This window comes from Giraffa tippelskirchi, chromosome 11, assembly GCF_054371585.1.
Source record: "Giraffa tippelskirchi isolate mGirTip1 chromosome 11, T2T-mGirTip1v1.2.pri, whole genome shotgun sequence".
In the NCBI taxonomy this organism is placed as follows: Eukaryota; Metazoa; Chordata; class Mammalia; order Artiodactyla; family Giraffidae; genus Giraffa; species Giraffa tippelskirchi.
This window is the reverse complement of record NC_137285.1, coordinates 26729370-26754869: the sequence shown is the minus strand read 5'-3', so window position 1 is coordinate 26754869 and position 25500 is coordinate 26729370. Positions and strand designations below refer to the sequence as shown.

The 25500-nt window shown below is 45.3% G+C and overlaps 1 protein-coding gene across 13 annotated transcripts in view; it reads right to left on the bottom strand.

Annotated features, from left to right (window-relative positions):
• The window catches only part of EP400 (E1A binding protein p400), a 103237-nt gene that overhangs the window by 63869 nt on the left and 13868 nt on the right, over positions 1-25500 (bottom strand). For 4 of the 13 annotated variants that reach the window (XM_081541752.1, XM_081541754.1, XM_081541759.1 and 1 more), the window contains exons 2-10: positions 21268-22628; positions 8349-8436; positions 6876-6983; positions 5984-6369; positions 3736-4032; positions 3069-3254; positions 1805-1945; positions 746-824; positions 16-65 (exon numbers count right to left, since the gene is read on the bottom strand). In XM_081541752.1, coding sequence (XP_081397878.1) covers positions 16-65; positions 746-824; positions 1805-1945; positions 3069-3254; positions 3736-4032; positions 5984-6369; positions 6876-6983; positions 8349-8436; positions 21268-22593 — 2661 coding nt within the window. In that variant the 5' untranslated portion in view covers positions 22594-22628. Of the gene's footprint in view, positions 1-15; positions 66-745; positions 825-1804; positions 1946-3068; positions 3255-3735; positions 4033-5983; positions 6370-6875; positions 6984-8348; positions 8440-19687; positions 19799-21267; positions 22629-22752; positions 25361-25500 lie in introns of those variants that run through there. The other 9 variants (XM_081541749.1, XM_081541755.1, XM_081541746.1 and 6 more) reach the window with 8 other exon arrangements.

The following is a 25500-nucleotide window of genomic DNA, read 5'->3' as shown; positions in this document are numbered from 1 at the left end:
CAGTCGTGGACTTACCAGAAAGTTTTCCGGTAGTACATCAAGTCCCTTAGGTCTCAATTCTTTTCCTAAAGAGACAGGTAACATGATTCATTTTCACTAGGGCTGTGAAGGAGGTGCCGTTCCTCACACAACCGAGGGCACCTCTGCTGCGCCCCCTCCATGAGAGGAGAGGACAGCAAGGGCGAGGCCCGCCTCCCCTCCAGGAACACAGGGCAGCACAGCGCCAGCCCCACCTCCACACACGTTCTTGGCTTTCAGCACCAATGCTTCTGCAAAAACCCAGTCTCCCATCTGGCAAAGTTTCTATTTCATGATTTGTATGATCTTAGAGATCCATGCCTTTCAGCAGGGACCACCTCTTCACCTCAGTTTCCTCATCAATAAAAGAGAGACACTATCCCCTCCCCTAGCGAAGGCCACCTCCTGGGTGGCCAGTGACCAGGCAGCTCCTGTGGAGCACCACGGGAGCAGTGAGACAGCTACAGAGATGGGGACCCCGGGGGGCAAAGCCAGGGGAGTTCACCTCACTGTCCTCAGTTCTGAGAGCCTGCTGAAGCTGATCACCCTGTGGGCACAGACTCATACTAGCAAATCTCAAAAGAACTGAAATGCCAGGACCAGGCTGCTGAAGGAAGGTCTCCCAGGGCAGGCTCCACAGGGGGCCACGATGTCACAGGGAGACAATGAGCAGAGTCCAAGCAGACACAACCCACAAAAGGGATGACTTTTTAAAAAGTAATCATACCTTTCCGGGAAACTTTCTGTAAATTTAAAGCCTTTTTCCTTTTTTCTTCTAATTCTACTTGTAGTTTTATTTCCACAACCTAAACGCAGAGAGTTAAATAAATAAGCATGCTATTAAGGATGTAAATTATAAAAGTTCCGTATACGAAAACATTAAAACTCGTAGACCAAAAGCCTAGCTGTCCAACCTCACTTCAGATTACAGCTGACACTTGAACAACATGGGTTTGAGCTGTGCAGGTCACTGGTGCACAGACGTTCTCTGGGGTGAAGCCTACACAACTGCATGCTCGGCAGCTGGCTGAAAGAGCAGCCCTGGCCTTGCAGACATAGAGGGCAGATGATGAGTTGTATGCAGATTTTCAACTGCACATAGGGTCAGTGGCCTCACCCCCATGCTGTTCAAAGAGAAATGTTCAATTTGGTACTCTTTCATTACGGTGTGTCAGCTGCATCCTGCCCAAATTCTGTCAGACCGAAAGGAAGACAGAGGAGCCATTCTGGAAGTACGAATCAGTCTTTAGTGACCTGCGTGTGTGTGCTCAGTTGCTCAGTCATGTCTGACTCTTTGCGACCCCTGGACTGTAGCCTGCCAGGCTCCTCTGGCCATTGAAATTTCCAGGAAAGAGTACTGGAGTGGGTTGCCATTTCCTACTCTAGACCTTCCCGACCACAAGGTGAACCCACGTCTCTTGCATCTCCTGCACTGGCAGGTGGAGTCTTTACCATTATGCCATCTGGGAAGCCCTTTAGTGACCTGCAACAGAGGTCTGTCTGAAGGACCCCTCACTGGGGCTCACAGACATCACAGAGCGTGCAGATCATGGTCAATGGGGATTCTGATGCACAAAGAGAAACAGAGAGGTAGAACCAGGTCTCTTAATGAGCCAACAGTCCAGAGGTGCCACAGCAGTGCAGGGACCTCGCTTTTCTAAATGCACTTGGGGCTCTACCTGTGGGATTTCTCCAGCACAGAGTCAGGCATGGTTCAGAAGCCTGCCTTGTCAACTCTGACACAGTCTATATGATTTCAGGACCCCAGCAAAATTTCAGAATTTACCTGTTCAATATTTGACCAAAAGTACTCTATTTCTCTAGCAGTTGATGCAGCTATTCGCCTCAATCGGTTCTGTTCTTCTTTCTTCCCCCTTTCCTCCCGAAGCTTCTTCTCTTCATGATGACGAGCTACAGTTCTGACAAGCTAGTAAATAAAAGTTCAAGAATTGCATGCTGTGCCCTGTGTCATGCCTTCAGAAAAAAAGATATCCTACATTTTCTTAAAATCTTCTCAGCGCATAACTCCATGTAATTCACAGAGAGACGCACCCTCACCTGCACACACGGCACAGAGGAGAAACGCTGACTCCAGCAAAAACCACTGCCAATGTGCTGCTTGACTTTCCTACAAGTGTTATTTTACCAAGTACACATATTTTTCTCTAAAATGGAGGGAGTATCATAATATTAATTTCTGAAATACCAAAGAACCTGATTTAAGACCCTTTAGATTCACACCCTGCTGTTATCCTCAGGGACTCAGCTTCTCTCTTCCAAAACTATGTGGGGAAAGCAATGTTAAGAGTTCAGAGGAGGGACGCGGACAGTCTGGCACACAAGACCAATCTCAGTCCTGAGAGTACAGGAAATATGAATCTAATCCAGAGGAAGAGACACACATCAGTGGAGGGAGAAGCATCTGGCCTGGAGCTGCACACACGTACACAAGGACAGCTGCTCTGCGCTCTGGGATCTAAGAGCCCTAGAAATCTGCCACCTTCCACACTGCGAGCATCAGCAGTAACACCTCCCAGAGGTTCTCCCCCAGGCTGGGTGCCTGCTTTGGGAACAGAGAGAGGGAAATGAATTCTGAGGCAGAAATGGAGAGAAGCTGGACGGGAAGACTAGGCAGCACGGAGCAGGCAGGCTGCCAGCAGCCATAAGGCCGGGCATGAGTGCCTAAGCTGCCCTCCAGCCAGCTGGCCTCTTCCCCCTCCTACTCTCAAGCCTGGATCTGGGGGGCTGCAGGCACCCTCATGCCAACTGTCAGGTGAAACTGGCCAGAAAAGAAACTAAATTCCAGGACATAACTGCAGCAGAGGAGCCGGGTCTGTTCCCAGCAGTCCATGCTGGGGCCCTGAGGACAATCCTCAGAAAGGAATGACACAGGAGGTACTCTCTAAACAACAGGATATTCTTCATCCACATCATGAGTCAAGAAACCCTTTAGAGAGTGGGTCTGGGAGACCTGCCACGTACAGCACATTCCGTCTGTAATACCTCCCGAGGCTGCCTGAGAACTATGATTGCCTGCATCCCAAACCTACCTTCTTAGCAGCAGCCACCTTCCACCTCCTCTCCTGAGCGAAGTCCGTGGCCATCCACTGCATCTCCTCCAGCAGGTAGTCCCAGTGCGATTTGGGCCGCGGGGCCTCCTGAAGTTTGGGCAGCCGTCGGAGGGACCACAGGCCTTCCTTCCTTAAATCTGCTATGCGCTGATGGATCTGGTTTTCCTGAAAGGAGCATCCAGCACACAGTTTAGGTGCGTGCCACTAATTCATACTGAAGCTACAATCTTGCCCCATCCCACACACATGGGGCAGAGCGCCCACACCAACACTCATGGCAGAGCACTTACACATAACTGCTTAGTCACCCAACAAACAGTAAGCACCAACTAAGTGCAGGCTGCAACCTGCACTGGCCTGGGCAGCCTCCAGCTGGCTCTGAGCTCTCAGTCAGCACCCCACGTCTCGCCCACTCCCCATACCCAAACTGCTGACAGCAGCACAGAAAAGGCCTTCTCCACACCAGTCTGCCTGCAGCAGGACAGCGCCCACTATGCAGTTATCATCTTGGTTTCTCCTGATCACATACCTCAGTCAGTCATCCTGACCATTAGGGGCTTCGTTTTAAACTACTGCCCCCTTAGAGAGTAAAATCAAATGCATTCTACCAGCTGGGCTCCATGCTACAATCTTCCCAGGCACTTACCAAGGCTATTTGTTCTGCCAGCTTATCCTGAGAACTGTCCTGGGGCGGGGCAGCATTCTGAGCTGGGCTCTGTGGTTTTGGAGGCGCTGACACAGCTGCCCCCGGGGAGCGGGAGGTGACCGGAGACAGTGACTTGTTGGCTGCCAAGGAGGGTCTATTCACCGGGGAGGCACGTGCAGGTGAAGGTCCCAGGCCTGAGCCACTGCCAGGGGCAACAGTCGAGGTAGTGGAGGTGGAGGGCGGGGGGCGCAAGCAGGACTGGGTGGGGTCCACAGGCGGTCTGGTCGGTGCCACCGTCTAGCAGGGGAAACAGGGCTCAGTACTGTACCCGGAACCCACAGGCCAGCAGAGAGGCACACACCAACACCCCCTCTCCCCAGCAATGCAAACCAATCTCAAAGCCCATCCGCAGACCACAGTAACAGGCAAACTAAACCATGTCCAAAGAAAAGAAGTCCTGTGTCCACAAAACCACATTAAGGGCTCACTGTAAACTGTGCTTTTACATAATGTCTTATGTAAGTTGTTTTTGTTTTTTTGCTTTTTCCAGCTTTTACTGCTTTTTCCAAATAATTTTTTAGAATTTTTAATTGTATATAGTTTTCCTTAATTGAAAAATACCAAATTCTGAAGGGCAAATACAAATTCTGTGTGACCCTCTTGTGGTAGGCAAGCCGTAAGGTTAGGGGCCCTCCTCAGTCCTGGCCTGAGAGCCAAGCTTGTAAAGCTCAGAACTCACCTCCCTCCCTGGACTGAAGGTGAAGTTAAATTCACACAGGAACTCTGTCAGGAGGAAGTGGGGGTGCAGAGAGCAGGGAAGGCAAGTTACTGCCCCCACTAAGAGGGCTAGGGACAGAGAGGCGCAAAGATAGCATGTTTATAACCTGCAGTGTGGAGAAAACACCACAGCCAAGGACGGGCCTCTCACAACCTGCAGCTTCTCTCTGCACATCTAAGGAAATGCCTTCCACCTCAGTGGTCGGTACACCATGGCCAGCCACAGACTTTTGGAAAGTTCTACTGGCTGCGGCCACACATCTGTGGGCCCTGGGGCTGCTCTCACCTTCCAGGGCAGAGCTGAGTGGCCCAAGAGAAACCACACAGCCCACAAAGCCTGGAATACCATTATGCTTCCTCTCTGCGGCCCTTTACAGAAGAAGCCTGTGGGTCCCTCCCAACCTGGAAGGAACAGAACTCCACGGCTTCTGTAAGGAACTTCTCAGAAATCACATCCCACAGCACATGCGGTCAACCAGGGCAGGAAACAAACCCAAGAAAAACATCAGTGCTGCGTGAAGTTGGTACCAGGCTCAACAACCGTATCCAAAACAGAAAGACTCATCTCTACGAAAACCTCCAGCCTGCCCAGGGAGAGGCTCAGCCACCCTGGTGGCAGAAGGGGGGCTCCTTTTCAAGGCACACAGAAGGCTCCATAGTCAATGCCGGGAGCTAGTCACAGCCCCTGCAGCACTGGCTGGCTGACCTGCCACGTTATCCAGCCTCTCTGGCCTCAATCTTCTCATGGCTAATGGGGGCAATAATAAAGACTACCACAGCAGGTGCCAGGTGGAGGGAAGCACGTGATGCTGTGCCCCGCACCTGCAGGCAATGAGGGAGAGGCAGCATCACCACAGGGGAGAGCAAGCTTCTCCAATCACCAGAAGAACTCGAGCTCCAAGCCCAGCGAGGAAGTCTCCTCATTAACCGGTCGGGGTGGGCGGGGGGTTTTCCTATGCAGCTGACCATCCGCAGCTAAGATAAGCCTCTGAAAACACTCCCTCCTGCCCCTTCTGGGGCCCCAGGCCCCTGCTTTTTGGCCTCACTGCTCGTCAGGGACCCCACACGGTTCACTGTACACATTTCATAAAGGCGTCTGGGTGAAGTGAATTAGTGGAGGAAACATGTATCAAGCCTGGAAATCTATGCTGTGCCCACGCTTGTGGAACCAGTGTCCGTGGGGAGGCACCTGGGGACAGAGCCTGGTGGACGGTCAGGAGCCACAGCAACACATTGTGACCTGGCATATCAGGTGGGACAAAGGCCACGATGCCCTGTACTCAGCTCCCAGTACTGAGAGCAGCAGTAAGAATTGTGTCATTTTCTGTTGCAACTAGTAAATTAACTGCTCCACAGTGGAGAGTGAGCTGCTAGGAGAGAGTGAGTTATCTGGCCACGCACCGTCCCATCCAACAAACTGCCTGTCTTTTCTTCCCCCTCTAACCTGGGGAACAGCAAGGGCCCACAGTACCTGTGGCTGGGCCGGGAGTGGAGGGGCCTGCATCTGCGCCTTCCCGGGCATCGGGATGTGGAGGGTGGGTGGCGTGGGCTGCGGGGGAGCTGTGGGGAGTTGGCTGGGCGGGGGCGCGGGGACCGGAGCGTTGGGCGGCTGCGTCTTCACGGGGACTGGGAGCTGGGTCTGGGGCTCCGCCATCTGCGGCTGCGGGGGGAACTGCAGCGCGGGTGGCAGGGGCGCGGCAGGGAGGCTGGCCGGGGGCAGCCTGGTGGGCAGCTGCGGCGGAGGCGTGTGCAGGCTGGCGGCATTCTGCACCGGGGGCCCGGTGGAGGGGTCGTACTGCTGCTGGCTCTGCTTCTGGCCGGCGAGCTGAGCGGCCTGCGGGGCAGGAGGCATTCCTCCTGCAAGAAAGGGCAGACCCAGCAGCCCTGACTCCGGGGCTCAATTCCACCTCCCAGCACTGTCACAGACCCTGCGCTGACAGCACCACACACTCAAAGGGGAAATTTAACTGGCGGGAAACCTGTGTGGATTAGGTCTAACGTGATAAATGAGCACACAAACAAGGAAAGAAAGGCGCTCGGCCTTTGCAAGTTAGCACCAAGCAGAGCAGGCACGAACTAACCAGAGGGTCCCTACCACAGCAGCAAGTCAGAAAATACACAGGAGGGAAAACCGGAGAGAAGTTGAGGACAGTGGGGCGTGCGGCTCCGCTAAGGTGACAAGAGCTGGTCTCCAGCGGTTTCTTCATGCTGTGTTAAGTGGGACTCAGAGGAACGTCCCAGTGGCAGAAACCACCTGGATATGCTACCTGGACTGCACACGTTCAGCCTGGTGCTACTCCCTAAGCCCTCTCTGCACTCCCTTTTTCTGAACTAAGAGAGCTAGTTCTGGTGCTGGGTCTTACCTTGAACTGTTGGCATTAACTGCTGGAGAGGAACTCCTGTATTCACCCCTGGGTGCTGGAAAACTACCCCTTGGTGACCCACTTCAAGTCGAGGTCTCTTAGACTGCTCTAGAATAATTTTCAGAAAAGGTGCAGTTTGATGTAAAAAATAAAACCACAAAAGTAGTAGAAAAAACATGTGTGTTTTTATCATCTTTGAACAGAGAGGCCTTTCTACGCATGAACCAAAATGCAGAAGCCATAAAAGGTTGATAAATACAATTTCTTTCTGTTAAAAACTTGTAAATATAAAGAAAAGCATCATAAAAAGGCAAAGTATAAGCGTCAACCTAAGAGACAATATCTGCAACATACATGATGGGCAACATTCAGAAAGCTCTTACAAATTAATATGAAAAGGCTCAACAACCAGACAGATGAAACGGGCAAAGAACACAAACAGCTAGCGGAGGGACACAGTCACAAATGGTTAAAAATGTGAAGAGATACTACAACTTTACCGAAATGAAAGAAATCCATATCAAAACAAACATTTCATTTTTTACCCGTAAGATTGACAAAGATTAAAAGATTGGTCGTACTTAATAACATGGCCAAAATTGAGAGAACCAGAAACTGCTAATGGGGGGAAAAACTGGCCCTATCCTTTTGGAGGGCAACTTAGCATCACTAACCCTTAACTATGCACACACTCTGATCAGCAGTCTCATTCTTGGAGTGGTGCTTTTACAAACATGCACAGACATGTAGGACAAAATGTGAAACTAAACATTCAATTCTATTTTGATTATAACAGAAAAGAGGTAACACTAACAAATGAATGCTAACATTATTCTTTAATGAATAAAGGAAACATCCATGCACCGCATGCAATACTTTGCAGCCATCAAAAAGAATGAGGTCCATGACTGGGAAATATGACCTAGTCATTTAATATTAAAGGCATAACAGTGCATATAGAATTGCATTTGGATTTTTTCAGAATGACACACCTGAAGCAATGCTTGTCTGGGAAAATGAACAAATGCAGCCAGCTCTGTGGCTAGGGAATGGAGAAGGAATACCAAACCAGAGGTGAGCTCAAATTACACCCTGCTGAATTGTTTGAATCTTTTACATAAAATGTGTATTAAGTTTCTAAGTTGGAGAAAAAATCCAGTTTGAAAAAATGAATGGCAATTTGAAAAGGCAGATGGCTTTACACTTGAGGACATGAGCCTATAAATGCACATAGAAACTGGAATATACCTATTCAACTAACAAACTTCTAACTTGAATACACATAAACACACACAGGAATATTTTGTTGAGTTGATTACTACCCAAAGAAAAACTAACTTTCGAAGTAGAAATGAACCAGAACTAAATTCTTTAAGGGCCACGCTTCAGAAACAGGTGGCCACTACACTGGAACTCCCCAACTAAGAAGCCAACTGGCTTTGTAGGCCCCTGAGCCTGTGCTCCATGACATACCTGCCGGGGGTCCTGCCTGCTGTCTCTTAAAGGGATCCGTTTCGATCGCACTTCCAGCTCCTGCCACCAGGGTCCCTGCAAGGGCTTGCTGCTGGGAAAAAAAAAAGAAAAACTGAGATTTTCATAATTTAAGTGCATCACAAGAATGAATGTAAACTAAAACTGTCATAATTATCCCAAACACTGACTTCATTCATTTTTGAGAAATGTTATCTACCCAATATATTGTAAAAAATAATTTAAGCTCTAACTTACCTCTGGAGAATAAAAAAAGGACTTGCATTCTGGTTTTAAATGGAGTTTCAGATCAATGCAAATCTAGAGTCTTTCAGAAATGAACTGGCTTTGCACACAGAATGACAACAGAAGCTAATGCGGGAAATCTTAGTCTTGTCTAGGACTACAGCTTAGCCTCCCTAATTATCACACTACCTGTTGTCACATAGCCCGCCAAAATCACAAAGCTGAATGATAAGAAGAAAGGTTGAAACTGTCTTCCTACTAGGAAATAGCACTAAAACTCCAATTAATAACAATCTAACTTCAACATGGTACTGCAATTAGCACTCTACTTGATATATAGCTGTGTGAAATATATATAGGTTATTTAAAATGTTCTAATGAAAAGCTACCAGCAAAGACAGAAACTAGCTGAGTCTGGGCGCCCTACACCTTTGACATCTCTGCACCACCTTGCAGAGATACTGAACGCTAAAAATGAGGTTAATGGTTGCTAACTATTTTTAAATAATTCAACTAAATCCACTCTACTTATCAAGGCATTTTAAATGCAAGTTCTAGATGTCGGAACAAAGTAACTGTCTGTGAGAGCAGTTGTTGATCCTTGCCACCTAGGAATGGATACTACACCACCAGGACCAACTATGCAGCAGGTTTTGCCTCACATGGTGCAGGGACTCAGTAATGAAAAGGGAAAGTAAGCACTCCACCCCACCCCCGTTTACATGTAACAAAGATGGGGGGAGGAAGGGAGGGAGGAGGAGAGAAAAGAATGATATAAAAAAATAGACAATATGTGAACAGTGGTTATCTTTGGGGACAAGATTACAATCAATTTATAATTTGTGTGTGTGCACTTTTTCTAAATTTTCCAAAAGTTTTACAATGAAAATGTATTACTTCTGTAATCAAAAAGAGGGTGTTTTGGTTTTTTTTTTTTCAATAAAAGAAATTGGTACAGGGTTCTGTGTCCAGTAATGGCCAAGAACTTCCAATTGGGCCAAACACATTCCAGATAAACATAAACTCTAAAAGAAATATAAAAAATGTGAAAAGGTGGGCAGATACAGGCTGGAACTCGACACTTGTGCAGAGGAACTTGAACTATCAATAGGAGAGGTTTCTGGGCTTATGGCATTTGGCACAAGGTAGGCCTCAGACCCAGAAACAGAGGGCCTCACTGGCTTGAAGACCACCAGGATGGAGAACAGGAGACCGCAACAGAAGTTAAGTGAGGGGGAATCACCACAGCGGGCAGCTGGAGAGGGGGGCACAAGTTCTCGCCTGATCTCTGGCTGCCTCCTAAACCACACACGTGCCAAGGCTCCAAGAACAGGCCAGCATAACCGCACTGAGATCTCAGGAGACAGGGTTCACCGTCTCAGTTCAATCACGTTAACTAAATGTGAAAGCAAAACCATCAATACTCTTCAGAAGAATATTAACAGAATTCAGAGTCTCTGCAACCTATTATTCACAACACCCAAAGTCCAATTCAAAATTACTTCAAAACACAAAGAGACAAGACACATGAGTCATACTCAGAAAACAAGCAATGGACACCAACCCCTAGACAATTCACATGCTGGAATTAGCAGCAGGGATTTTGCAGCAGCTTTAATAAGTATATCCAAGGACATAAAAGTATGTTTTTATGAAGGATGAGAGGAAATCTTCACAGAAAAAAAAATTTTTAAAAAAACAGAACCAATCCGAAAAAGAATATATATATATATCACTTTAACCCAGAAACACTGGTGTAAATAAATTAATTTCAACAAAAAAATAAAAAGAGAACCAAGTAGAGATTTTAGAACTGAAAAAGTGTCTGAAATTTAAAAAATTCATTGGATAGGCTGAACAGTAGAGTAGGGATGCAGAGGTCAGTGAACTGAAAACAGATTCTTGAGAGAAGAGCCAGAAGAGGACTGGACTTCAAGACTCACTACAGGGTGCGGACACCAGGGCAGCACAGTGCTGCTTAAGGATGATGACAGATAAAAAAACCGAGCAGAGAGCCCAGAGGGAGACTCCGACTCACACAACCCTGTCAGCTCCTGGAGACTCCGAAGCAACATAAATGGAACGAGAAGTCTTTACAACCAAATGAGCTAGAAGACTGGACATCCATATGAAGAAACTGACAAATTACACTTCATTTAACATAAAAGACTACACCATCAAAGACACTTCTCTTTGCCTAATTCCTGATAGCCACTGTTTCTTGGTTTTCAGAATGATTGTTAGTTTCATCTTATACGTCTTCATGACTCTTTTAATGGGAAAGACACTGCTGTCTTTAAAATACCAATTTGATTTTAAATAACAATCATATATTAGAACTCTTTTAAAAAATAAAACACTTATCAGGGAGAATAAAAAAGAACAGTTGAAGGAACTGGGGATATAGTTGACAGAAAAGAAAAACAGACTTATGTTACTCTGGAGGAAGAAATTAAGATCAACACCTGTATTTAGTGGTTACCAGTGGGTAAATTTCTATCCAATTTAAACAACACGTGTAAGCTGAGTGGCACCACGGGGTCTATAGGGCTGGGTGAAAGAAAAGGACATGGTCAATGAGATGATGACCTTCTAAGTGCCTGCAAAAGAAAAGAACTACTTGTAAGCAGACAGGACTTTGTCTCTCAATTCAAGATTCTAAAAAGAAGTCTCCCCAAAGTTATTCTTCAGTAAGAATAAAGGACAGGAAAGCACAAACAAATCACTCTTGCCTTCTTTCTGCAAGTATGTCTATTAAATTGAGTTAAGCTACCACTTTATAACTATAAACTTTTAACTATACACATAAAAACATGAACACACATATAAGAGTAAATAATCAATCGTTGGGGGATAATGAGAAATTTAGGATTAAAATATACACACTACTGTATATAAAACAGATAACCAACCAGGACCTACTGTACAGCACAGGGAACTATATTTTTAATGTCTTGTAATAATTTATAATGGAAGAAAATGTAAAAAAAAGAATGTTTATATACATTTATATATACATGTGTACATAACTGAAATCAGTTTATCAACTACTTTTCAATAAAATTTTTCCAAATGGAAAAAAAATCAATAGTTGGGATAAGGTTACAGAACTCTAATTATTATTCATTCCCTTTAACATTATAATCACTGACAAATAATCTCCAATTAGAATTTTTTTAAGATCTAAATAACTGTAATAAAAATCACCCAGGGGAATTCCCTGGCAGTACAGCGGTTATGACTCGTCACTTTCACTGTCATGGGGCCAGGTTTTCACTGGTCAGGGAACTAAGATCTTGCAAGCTGTGTGGTGCAGCCAAAAAGAAAAAATACTACCTCAAAATCTTTAAGAAGCAAAGAGAAATTTATACATGTAACACAAACAGTTCTGAACTGGGACTTCCTCAAAAGTTACCCCAGAATTTAAATAGTGGGATATGAATGTTCACTGAACACTGTTTTTCTCTATTTGAAATTTTTGATAATAAAATGCTAAGAAGTAGAAAGACTTATAAGTTTACAAGGTAATAACACCCATGTACTGATCCTGAGGCTTAATGCCCTGGAGACCTTGTGCACTATGAAGGCATCCCCTGTCCCACCAGGTACTGGCCGCCTGATCCGTGGGTGAACGTTTGCCGCTGGTGCCAAAACCTACAGGCCGAGCTCCACTCTATGCTGTGTTTGGCTTTGCTTCCTGTTGTTCAGTCACTAACTCGTGTCTGACTCTTTACGATTCCATGGACTGCAGCAGGCCAGGCTTCCCTGTCCTTCACTATCTCCTAGAGTTTGCTCAAACTCATGTCCACTGAGTTGGTGAAACTCGCTAACCATCTCATCACCTGCCGTCCCCTTCTCCTTCTGCCTCAATCTGTCCCAGCAACAGGGTCTCTTCCAATGAGTTAGCTCTTTGCATGAAGTGGCCAAAGTATTGGTGCTTCAGCTTCAGTATCAGGCCTTACAATGAATATTCAGAGTTCATTTCCTTTAGGACTGACTGCTTTCATCTCCTTGCAATCCAAAGGACTCTCAAGAGTTTTCTCCAGCATCACAATTCAAAAGCATCAATTTTTCAGTGCTCAACCTCCTTTATGGTCCAACTCTCACATCCATACCTGACTACCTGAAAAGTCACAGCTCTGACTATACGGACCTTTGTTGGCAAAGTGATGTCTCTGCTTTTTAATATATTGTCTAGATTTTTCATAGCTTTCCTTCCAAGAAGCAAGTGTCTTAATTTCATGGCTACGGTCACCATCCACAGTGATTCTGGAACCCAAGAAAATAAAATCTGTCACTGTTTCCACTTCTTCCCCTTCTATTTGCCATGAAGTGATGGGAGTGGATGCCATGATCTTAGTTTTTGAATGTTCAGTTTTAAGCCAGCTTTTTCACTCTCCTCTTTCACCCTCATCAAGAGGCTCTTTAGTTGCTCTTCACTTTCTCCCATTAGAGTGGTATCATCTGCATATCTGAGGTTGTTGATATTTCTCCCAGCAATCTTGACTCCAACTTGTGATTCATCTAGACTGGCCGGCATTTTGCATGATTTACATGATGTACTATGTATATAAGTTAAATAAGCAAGGTGACAATATACAGCCTTGACATACTCCTTTCCCAATTTTGAACCATTCTGTTGTTTCACGTCCAGTTCTAATCGTTGCTTCTTGACCTGCATACAGGTCAAGAAGGTTCCCTGGTGGCTCAGATGATAAAGAATCCACCCGCAATGCAGGACACCTGGGTTTGATCCCTGGGTTGGGAAGCTACCCTGAAGAAGGGAATGGCTACCCACTCCAGTATTCTCACTTTGAGAATTCCACAGACACAGGAGCCTGGCGGGCTACACAGTCCATGGGTCACAAAGAGTGGGACACGCCTGAGTGACTAACACTTTGCTTCCTAGTTTACTTTAACTGAACAATGCTGCCCCTGGGCTCTTCTGTAGCCCCTTCAGCTCAGCATGGTGCTGCTGAGGCCCACCCACACCCACTCACTCATTTTCACCACTGATTACTCATACAGAGCATTCCTCTGTATGAGTGTGCACAACCAATTGATCTGTTCTGCTGCGGTGGACATTTTGCTTCTTTCCAGTTTAGGGTTATCATAAACAATGTTGCTGGGAACATTATCAGATATGTTTTCCAGCTCACAAACACAAGAGTATCTTTAGAGCATGCTATTTGGGTCAAAGGGCCTGCCCACACTCACCTTCTCCAGATCATGTGAAATGTTTCCACACTACACTCCCAACAAAAGTGAATGAGAAGGGACTTCTCTGCTAGTCCAGTGGTTAAGACTCCGTGCTCCCAATGCAGGGAGCCTGGGTTCGATCCCTGATCAGGGAACTAGATCCCACATGGTGCAATTAAGACCAGCTGTAGCCAAATAAATAAATATTAAAAAAAAAAAAAAAGAGGTGGATGAGAGGACTTCCCTGGTGGTCCAGTGGTTAAGAATCCACCTGCCAAAGCAGGGGACACAAGCTCAATCCCTGATCCAGGAAGATTCCACATGCCGTGTACCACAACAACTGAGGTCACACTCTAGAGCCCATCAATGGCAACTACTGGAGCCCACACACCTAGAGCCTGTGCCCTGCAAAGAAAAGCCAACGCAGTGAGAAGCCCTCACAACACAACTAGAGAGTAGCCCCAACCCCCACTTGCCACAATTAGAGAAAGCCTGTGCAGCAACAAAGACCCCATGCAGCTAAAAATAAATAAATACAAATAAGTAAATAAATAATTTTTTTTAAGTGGAAGAGACTTCCACAGAGCTAAATCAACAGATTCTGTCCAATTTTAATCTGGCAATCTGGTTAGTATGATAGTAAATCGGAGGGTTTAATTTATGTCATTGTGGAGATCACGCACCTAGGTTTATGGGCACTCTCTTTCACTGTCCCACTGTTCTTACAAAAATATTTATCAATGTGGTTTGTAAATGTACTGATATATTACATTCCTCTAAGCACTAATAGGAAAGATGTTTTACTGATAAATTTTCTGACAATTTCCAATTTAGAAAATGTATCACGTTCATTACCACAAGTACTTAAATACTGGGTTCAAATGATTATTTCCCCCTAAGTGGAACCAGGTTCCTTATAGAAATGACTGATTCCTGGACTGAATCAAGGCATATGGAAGAAAAACTTTCAATATTTTGTGCCAGAAGGTAAGGAAGTACTCAGAGAGTGACAGGGATGTGTCAAAAGTATACAGAGCCTGTCTGAAAGGGCTCTCATTGGTCAAATTACAGATAAACTGTACATCAAAATAAACAGTAAGAGGGACTACCCTGGTGGTCCAGTGGTTAAGAATCCGCCTTGCAATACCAGGGCCATGCGTGCATGCTAAGCTGCTTCAGTCGTGTCCAGCTCCACACAGCCTTATAGACTGCAGCCCACTTGGCTCAGGTGTTGTGGCAAGCAGGGGTCGGGGCCACTCTCTAGTTGTGCTGCGAGGGCTTCTCATTGCATTGGCTTGTCTTATTGCAAGGCACAGGCTCTAGGTGCAGGGGCTCCAGTAGCTGCCATTGATGGGCTCTAGAGCGTGGCCTCGCTTGTTGTGGTACAGGCAAGAATACTGGAGTGGGTTGCCATGCCCTCCTCCAGGTGATCTTCCCAACCCAGGAATCGAATCCGAGTCTCTTATGTCTAACCTGCATTGGCAGGAGGGTTCCTTACCATTAGCACCACCAGGGTCGCAGGTTCAATCCCTGGTTGGGGAACTAAGATTCCACACACCACAGAGCAATTAAGCCTGCGTGCTCCAACTAGAGTGCATGCACAGCAACAAAAGATCCTGTATGATGCAACAAAGATCCCTCATGCTGCAACTAACACCCAGTGTGGTCAAAATACACCTTAAAGATAAATAAATAAACAGTAGTAGTAGAATAAACAGGAATAAAATGGGGCAGGGAGCTGGGTAGCAGATGGCTGGCAGGGACATGAGAAGACTTGATGGAAGTGAACATCTCGACATATGCATGGGTTACATGGACACTTGTCAAACTCAACAAACTGTAACACCTGAGATCTGTGCATTCCCTGCTTACAAATTATACCTTAATGTGATATAATTCATCATTTCTACACCAAGAAAGAAACATCACATGATTATGTAACTAGATGCAGAAATAGTATTTGACAAAATTCAAGCTCCATTCATGACAAACACTAGGAAAAAAGGAATTTCCTTAACCTGATAATGGATATCTACAAAATCTATGGCTAACATCATACTTAATGATGAAAGACTAAATGCTTTCTTTCTAAGATCAACACAGTAAGAATGTCTGTTCTTACCATTCCTATTCAGCCTCACAGTGGAAGTCCGTGCTAGTACAACATGGCAAGAAAAAGAAAAAAAAAAAAAGCATATAAATAGGAAAACATAAATCTTGCTTTCTTTGCAAACATGATTTCTCTAGGTAGAAAATTCCACAGGGTCTACAAAAAAGCTCCTAAAACTAATAAATGAGTTTTTTGCAAGGTTGTACAATTCACTGTATTCCCATATACTTGCAATAAACAACTAGAAAATAATTTTTCAAGTTAAGTACCATCTATAGAACCACAGAAAAAGACTATTTGGATAGAAATCTAACAAAATGTGCCTAGAATATGCATGCTGAAAACTATAAAATATTAATGAAAGAAATCAAAGAAGACAAAAATAAATGGAGAAATATATCATATCCCTGATCTGGAAGACTGAATGTTGTCAAGATACTACTTCACCCCAAACAGATCAATTGAGTCAATGCAATCCCAACAGGATGTTCTATAGATAGCAACAAGCTGATTCTAAAACGTATATGAAGAGTGAAAGGAACTAAAAAGACAAAAACAATTTTGAAAAAGAACAAAGCTGAAGAGAACAATACTAACTGATTTCAGGACTTACTACAAAGCTGCAGTTTTACAGTATAGCATTAGCAACAAGATAAGACATATAGATCAATGGAAGAGAAGAGAGCCTAGAAACAGACCCAACAGATGGGATTTTTGGCAAAGATGCAAAGTCAACTCAGCAAATACCATTTTTAAGAAATGGTGCTTAACTATCAATATTCGAAGAAAAAACCTCTAGCTATGCTTGCATGTTATACAAAATTTTACTCAAGGACTTCCCTGGTGGTCCTGGGGCTAAGAGTCTGCCTCCCAATGCAGGGGACATGGGTTAATCCCTGGTCTGGGAAGATCCCATATGCTGCAGGGCAACTAGGCCCAGGTGCCATAACTACTGAGCCCACGGACGCTGGATCCTGTGTTCTGTAACAAGAAAAGCCACTGTGGAGAGAGGCTTCCGCACAGCAACTAGAGTAGCTGCAACTAGGGAAAGTCTGTGCGCAGCAACAAAGACTCAATACCACCAAAAAAAAAAACTTTACTCAAAATGGATCACAGACCTAAATGTAAAACATAAAACTATACAACTTCTAGGGGAAAAAACTAGAGGAAATTTTTGTGATCCTGGGTTGAGCAAAGAGTTCTTAGATAAACGTCAAAAGCACAATCCATAGAAGAAAAAAATGGTAAAAGAGACTGCATCAAAACTCAAAATTTTTGCTCTATAAAAAAACAATATAAAAGAAGCTAAGGCAGAGAATGAAGAGAAAAATATTTCCAAATTTGTATCTGACAAAAAGCTTACATCCAAATTATATAAAGAATTCTCAAATGCAACAATAAATCAAATGACTCAATAGGGGAAAAAATGGTGAAAGAAATGAACAGACTTCACCAAAGAAGATATACAAATGCCAAATGAACACAAGAAAAGTTGTTTTCAATATCATTAGTCTTTAGATACAAAAATTAAAACCACTACTTACGTATTAGAATAACAACAAAAGAAAACTGACAAGAACAGATAGTGGGGAGGATGCAGAACAACAGGAACTCTCATTGATGGATAGTGGGAATGCGAAATGGAATAGCCACTGTGGAAAAGTTTGTCAGTTTCATATAAAACTGAATATACACTTATTAACAACACAGCAATCTGTCTCCTAGATATGCCAACAACTGGAAACACCCCAACGTCCTTCAAAGGGTGAATGGATAAACAAAGTTGGGAACACTCATACAACAGAATACTGCTCAGCAAAAAAAGGAACAATTGGTAATTTCAACAACATGAATTGAATTTCAAATGCATCATGCTACATGAAAGAAGCCAGACTGAAAATGCAGCATAAACTATACTATATGATTCTATTTACATTTTATTCTGGAAAAGAAAAAATCATATAAAGACAGAGAATAAAGGTTAAGGGAGGGAGAGAATTTGATGACAAAGATGTAGCATGATGAGGAACACCTAGGGGATGAGAGAACTCTGTTTCTTGTGTGGTGGTGGTTATACAACTTGAGGCACTTGACAAAACTCACCAAACTATGCACCAAAAAAAAATGAATTTTACTGAATTAAGTAAGTTTAAATAAGGGACTTCCAAGGTGGTCCAGGGGTTAAGAATACACCTGCCAATGCAAGGGACATGGGTTCAATCCCTGGTCTGGGAAGGTACCACATGCCTCAGAGCAACTAAGCCTGTGCACCACAACTGAGCCCACACACTACAACTGCTGAAGCCTGTGCGTCTATAGCCCGTGCCCCACAACACAAGAGGCCACCACAACATGAGAAGTCCATGCAGTGCAATGAAGAGTAGCCTCCATTCACTGCAACTAAAGAAAGCCCATACACAGCAATGAAGACCCAGCACAGCCAAATACATAAATAAATCTAAAAAAGTCAAAATAAGAATCCACATATGAATATATGAATGGGAGAAAAAAGGAAGCTCATCATTGCAGCAGAATGCCAACTAGTGAGTCTAGAAGGAATAATGGAGTTAGAAAATCCACTTTGCCATCTTTAACATGACAACTCATGCTGGCAAGGCTCATCAAGAGGTGGTAGATTAGTGGCCCATGTCAGAGGACATTCTATAAAATACCTGACCAGTACTCCTCACATGGGTGAGGGGTCAGCCTAGATTAAAGAAGACCAGAGAGGCATGACAGCTAAACACAATCGGTGATCCCAGACTGGGGAAAAACAACTATACAAAGGACGTCACTGGAACAAGAGATAAAATTTGCACATGAGCTGTGGCTTAGTCATAGTAAAAGTTACTGTACAATTTCCAGAACTGACCGTTATACTATGGTTAGACCAGATGACACTAGTACCTGATACTACATGCTCGAGTACTTAGGGATACAAGTGCACGAATATGATGTCCACAATTTAGTCTCAAACAGTTTGGGGGGAATGTGTCTGTGTGTACATATGAGAGAGAGAAAATGAAAATAATGCAAATGGGATAAAAAGTTAACAACCGGTGAATTTGGGTACAGGATATAAGGGGAGTTTTTTGTACTGTTATTGTAACTTTTATACGCGTTTGAAATTATATCAAAATTAAAAATTAAGCATTTTAAGACATACTACCCCAAGACTAAACTGCTTTCAGAACCTAGCATAATCTATTCCAAAATGACTAGAATCTGACCTGTACTTTTAGGTTCTTGGCATTTATTAATATAACACTGAGTGACTTAATTTTCAAAAATTAATGGGTCTGCATTCAATTAACATCCATTTAGAAGCCTAAGGTCCTGATAGTTCAAAACTATGTTTTACTTTAGAGTTTCTTCCAGCTACAGAAAACAGCAAGTTATCTATATAATCTTTCTTTCTGCTCTGTTTGCACTGTTCTCAAAAATACAGATAAAAGACACAAGAAAGAACCAACACTGAAAACACAGCACACAGGAATCCTGGGCACACATTCAACAGGACTATAGGTATTAGATGACATGCATGCTGAAGCTACTACTGCGTTACAGGTCAATACACACAAAAAAATAATGCATTAATGTCTGTGTTGTCATTTATTCATGCAATTTAGTTGTATAATTTTATATGCAGGAAGACTTTCACTTTTTTAAAATAAGGAATGGGCTCTGGAAAAAAAATGCTGAAGAGCAAATAGTAAATTGAAGGTTAAAATATCTGGATGAGGAAAAGTTTCGGATGAGACTACATTTTAGAACCATCGAAAAGTACCTGAAATGGTTGCTGCTGGGATGAAAAAGCAGCAGAAACATTTGGAGGAAGCTGGGTTGCTATAGCAACAGGAGTACCAGTCTGCCCATCCTTTCCTGTCACAACCTTTACCTGAGAGGAAATATTTTGAGAAAAAAAGGCAACATAATTTTTAAGACTGCTCAAAATTTTGTTAGAATTTTACTGCTGATAGCTCACCAATGTCTGGTGTTTAAAAATGGAATGTTTTTGCATCAAATCCTGTAAAAGGACACTGAACTAATTTATGACAGATTTATAACATAACACCCTAACTCAACTGCAAATCTTGCAGAAACTCCAATTTAAGTCACAAGTACAATATTCTTAGATTCTGTAACTTCAACTTTAAAAATGGGAATGGCAGACAGTCTTCAAGTAGCAAAGCCCTGACAACTTCAGAGGCAGTTTGCACCCGGGCCTACTGCGTGCAGGTCAGAATGGCAATGACAGATAAAGGGGACTGAGCCTACAGACAACATTGGTGTACAAACATAAAGAGAACTGAACTTCACTATTTCATGGCAACAGAGGGGAAACCCTCAAAAAAATCATATAAACCTTTTAGAAAATAAAAAAATGATTCATCCTGGAAAGGGTGTTAAAAAAACACCAAATGGCAAAGCCACACATAATAAATACCAATGAGGAGATGAACAAAGAAGCCAGCTTTTGTTCATCAAAAGCTGATTTCTTTGCAGAAGAGCTGACAGAAACTTACATTATTTTAGCTATATCAAAAAACAAAGTAAGTCCCACCAACATAGTGTACAGTACACAACACAAAGGCACAAAAACAGTGCATCACAGTGCACCTCACTGTCACCCTATCTGATCAACTTCATTCTTAATAAAAGCATCTTAAGAATCACTAAGGGGTTGAAAAATCCTAACTGGGAGGATTTATTAAGTACCCATTCCAGGCACCCCAAAATTTCACCACCTAAAAAGCAGTCTTATCTTAATTATCATTCTGTAGGTATCTGCAAAAGTGTGAGTTAAATACATGATCTTAAATCTAAGACATCTACAAATTGAAAAAATTCTGTTTTGCTGTAATAACCATATTTTATAAAGATACCTTAAAAATGTATCTAGTGATTTAAATTTCATCTGATATACTATAACAAGCTGGTGATTCAAATTCTTTCTTTAAAAATGATATCCATGCTGTTTTTAGTGGGGGGACCTACAAAAGTAAAATGTGAAATCTGGGGAATTGGCAGGAAGGTGGCCACGCCCCTGGCTTCTGCAGGCTCTTCAGGACCGGGAAATGCCCAGACACCCAGCAGAGCACAGGGTAAAGCTGGGTCGCGCCAGGTTAGTTCTCCAAACCAGGGAGGTGTCGCTGTTCTAAATGAGCCAGCATTACACACAGCACCACTCTGCACCGTCTTTCCAACTAGACCAGCCCTTTCCTTCCATGAAGGAAAAAGCAAATCAATTCTTCAGTTTTACTCCTGGATCAAATCCTCATGAGACTGCATCTTCTACACACCCTAGGCTTTTCATTTGAAGTTGCCTAGACTCAACTTCACATGGCACGACCCGCTGTTTCTCACCTCATCGTTGATAACCTCAGACTTCTCTTCCTCCTCCTCCTCCTCCTCTTCCTCCTCTTCTTCAAGGTCCAAATCATTCTGCCTAAGATAAGCTTGTAAAGCGCCATACGGTTTCTTCTTAAATGCTAAGAAATCCATCATGTTCCCTTGAAGGTGTTGCAGGAAGAACAGTTCGATCAAGTACTCCTTGAAGGCCTCCTTCAGCGCCTCCATCTCCCTGTAGTGATAGTCCAGGCACTGCTTCCTCATCTGAGCCAGCTCCTGGGAGGCTGGGGGGATCTCCTCCAACTTTCTGGGAGCCTTCCTCACGCCTGCACTCCCCGCAGACGAGAGGGGAAGGCTGGAGAGGCCCGGGGGCACTGCAGTCCTGGAAGGGCTGGTGGGGGGCGGTGGGGACGTCATCCCAAACGTCGAAGTCCCCCCAACCCCGACCCCAACCCCGGGGAGCAGAGGTCTGGTCAGTGGTGGCCCCTGCAGCACCTGCTGCTGCTGGATCAGCTGCCCCTGGATGATGCTGCTGATCTGGGGTGGCAAGCTTGTCGTGGTGATGTGGCCGGGGCTGGACAAAGGCTGCAGGCCTGCCCCACCTGTGGCTGCGGGGCTCTGAGGCCCCAGGTGGTGGACGGTACCCCCAGACTGCGCGTGGGGCTGCGAGAGTCTCCGTTCTCTGCTGACCGTAATGGGCGCCCCCGCGTGCTGCAGCTGAACCTGGGTGCCCGGGGCCATCTGCGCCAGGCCCGAGCTCTCCTGGAACACGAAGTGGCCACCACTGGACGGGCTCAGGCTGATCTGCCTCACCAGCACGCTGGCATCCACAAAGCCCCCGGTGGGACTGCTGCTGCAGAGGCCCAGGCCGGGGCCGGGGGCACCTGCCCGCACGCTCTGCAGGCCCGGCCCTGGCCCGGGGCTGGGCTGGGTGGGGCTCTGAGTCTGCACCTGCTGGGACAGCGGCGAGGTGACCTGGATGTATGACGGAGACCCGTGCTCAAACCGCCTCTGCTGCGTGCTGAACTGGAATCCTGGAGAAGTGGGGCTGGGCAGCGGCAGGGGGGCCAGCGTGATCTGGGGGTTTCCACCCACCACCGGGCCCACATTCTGAAGGGCAATGTTCACGTTCTGCCCGGCCACAGGACTCCGATTCATCAGCTGTGAAACTTGGTAACCAGGGGACTGGGGTGCAGACGGGCTTGCCGCAGGTGCAAAGGGCGTGGCGGGGGACTGGGGGGGGTTGGGATGGGCCTGCTGCTCTTCTCCTTCGCTGCCGGCGAAGGCCCTTGACCTCTGCAGCTGGTGCTGGACATTCTGAGGGCCGCTGCCATGGTGCATGATCACCCTCCTCTTTTATCCAACTTAATATTCTCCTGAAAAATCAAAGTTAAAATCAAGTTACTTAAAGGCAAATAAAACCATCTGATCACTACTTGTTCCCAGTACCACTCAACAGCCCAGGACAGGTGCTCTGTAGTTATAGCATCTGACACAAACCACTTCTTCCTGAGGAGATGGCGCTGGAGACCACCTTCTTTGGCAGAGGAGGGACGGGGCCTTCTGGGTCTTGCTGTGCCTGGGGCCAGGACGGCCTGGCAGGAGCAGGTGGGTCCCAACCAGCTCCTGAGGAAGGTAATTAGCCATTACTTGCTCAAAGCCAGCAGGATCTGAACTCGGAGCTGGCGCTCGTGGCTGGCACACTTCTTCCAGGGAGGCTGCTCCTTGGCTGGCAGCCCTGCTCTATGCCCCACAGGCTGGGGTGATCCGCCTGTCTCTCCCAGAGGAGGGACGGCGCCCAGGAGGCAGTCGGTGACTCCCACCGCATGCCACCACTGCATGTCACCAGAACAGAAGCCCTACCCCTTCACTCGTCGGCAGTTTTCATAAACGTTTGTGCTATGGCCCTGGCAGATACCTGTGGGTTACCTGAGTGCAAACACGCACAGCCCCCATCCCAGGTCAGACACTGCGTTCCTGGTGAGAGAGCCCTGGCCTGGGTGTCAGTCTTGCACCTCAGCCCTCTTTACAAGCTCATCCAGAGGGGGGATTTCAGGAAGAAAACCTCAGGAAAGAGGGGAACAGCCAGGACTCGGATCCCCGTTCCAGGAGAGTCCTGGTCAGGGGTTCACCTACTCTCTGGGAGCTGGGACACGGCTTTAAAGGGGCTCATGCCCCCACACTGCTAAGTGCAGTGGAGGAGAGGAGGAGGTAGGAGAGGGAATGATGGGAGAAAGGACAAGAAAAAGAAAAAGCAGAGGACGGAGAGAGAGGAGGCCAATTCTGAGATGGAGCAGGGAGACTGCTCACAAGTCACACCTGGCTAGAGCCTCAAGGCCTGAAAGGGGACGAACCCCACTGGGAAGAGAACAACAGCCTCAGCCTGTCTGCTCCCCACTGTGGCTGGGTCACAGACACAGAAATACCCTCCCACCATTTAAAATTCTCAGTCTTCACTGACACGCCTAGCTCCCCATCTCTGGTGTTCCTTCCACCGCTCCCCCACCCCCACCCCCACCCACCAGGGAAAAGCAGGAAAGTGACGCCTTTCATCTTGAGGGCATCACTATTATCTCACTGAGAAGACAGACAAGGGGTGAAAAACATTACATACCAAAATTTACAAAACTTACAAAGTGGAAATACACATGTGTATGAAAGCTCCCAGACCTGGGCGCCTGGCTAAAACACACATATACATGAAATCAAAAGCTACAGAACTCATGGGATGCACAGGTACAGGCTGAGAAAACATAAAAACCAGTGCCTATTCAAACTAGAAGGCACTCTCTGCTCTGATGACTATCTCTGAAGACGGAATCTAAAGACCACAGGCAAGCTCAGAAAGCAAAGGCTGAACGGGAAATCAGGACCACAGCAAAGAACAGCCTTAATTATCAACCCAGAAGCCCACTCCCCTCTCAGCCCCAGCAGAGAGAGCCCGGCAAAGTAGGTGGGAACTGTGACCTGGGGGACACAGCTTGGGAGGGGGAACTCTCCCATGCTGACTGCTTTCAAAATAAGCTTTTGTTCCTGATCTTTTTAAACAAGTGTTATGAGGAAGATTCATGTAGAACAGACACAAAAATAGAATAAGGAGAATACATTGTGATCACTAACATGTTGAAAAAATGTGGAGGGATAATGGAAAAGAATATTTAAAAAAAGAATGTATGTGTATAACTGACACAACATTGTCAATCAACACTTTGTTGTTGTTGTTATTATTTAGTTGCTAAGTCATGTCCGACTCTTTGCAACCCCACGGACTGGAGCCTGTCAGGCTCCTCTGTCCATGGCACTTTCCAAGCAAGAATACTGGAGTGGGTAGCCATTTCCTTCTCCAAGGGATCTTCCCAACCCAGGGAATAAACCCATGTCTCTTGCATTGGCAGGCAGATTCTTTACCAATGAGCCACCAGGGAAGCCCAAATCAACAACATTTCAATTAAAAAAAAAATGTGGAGGGAGACACAGCAGATGTCAGAGGGCTCAGAGTATGCTTAGCAGGGTGAGACAACAGTGGGAAAGCAGACCTCATTACCTCTGACCCAGTAATCTGACCTCTGTAAATCTCTAAGGAAATTCACCTACCAATTTTTTAAAATTATGCTTAAAAATATTTATGACAGAACAATGCAGTGAAAAGTAGAAAGAATAACCAGAAATATCCAATACTCAAGTTGTGGACAGAGAATGTGAAAGTGTGTAAGTGTTAAGTCACTCAGTCGTGTCCAACTCTTTGTCACCCCATGGACTGTAGCCCGTCAGGCTCCTCTGTCCATGGAATTCTCCAGGCAAGACTACTAGGGTGGGTTGCCATTCTGTTTTTCAGATATGTTATTGAGCGAAAAAAGCAGGATATCAATCGCACAACTTAACCCTCCTCTGTTAAAAACACAAATTTTAAAATATCTACTAAGATATATGGAAACATAAATACTGACCTTCACCTGCTGAAGAGGTAAGACACCTGAAGAGCCACACAATGAAGCCGTCTCAGCCGCATAAAGGCTGAGCTACAGACACACCCACACCACGAGGACGCCAAGGAGCACAGCCAGATACAAGGACCACTGACTGCCGGCCACTGAATCAACAAGACATTCTGGAACAGGCAAAACCACAGGGACAGATTAGACAGAATCTGAGAGATGGAGAAGGAGCTGCAAAAGCAGGAGGGAACTTGGCGGCATGGACCCACTTCTACATTCAATTTGCAATGATGGTTACAAGAATGAGTGTGTC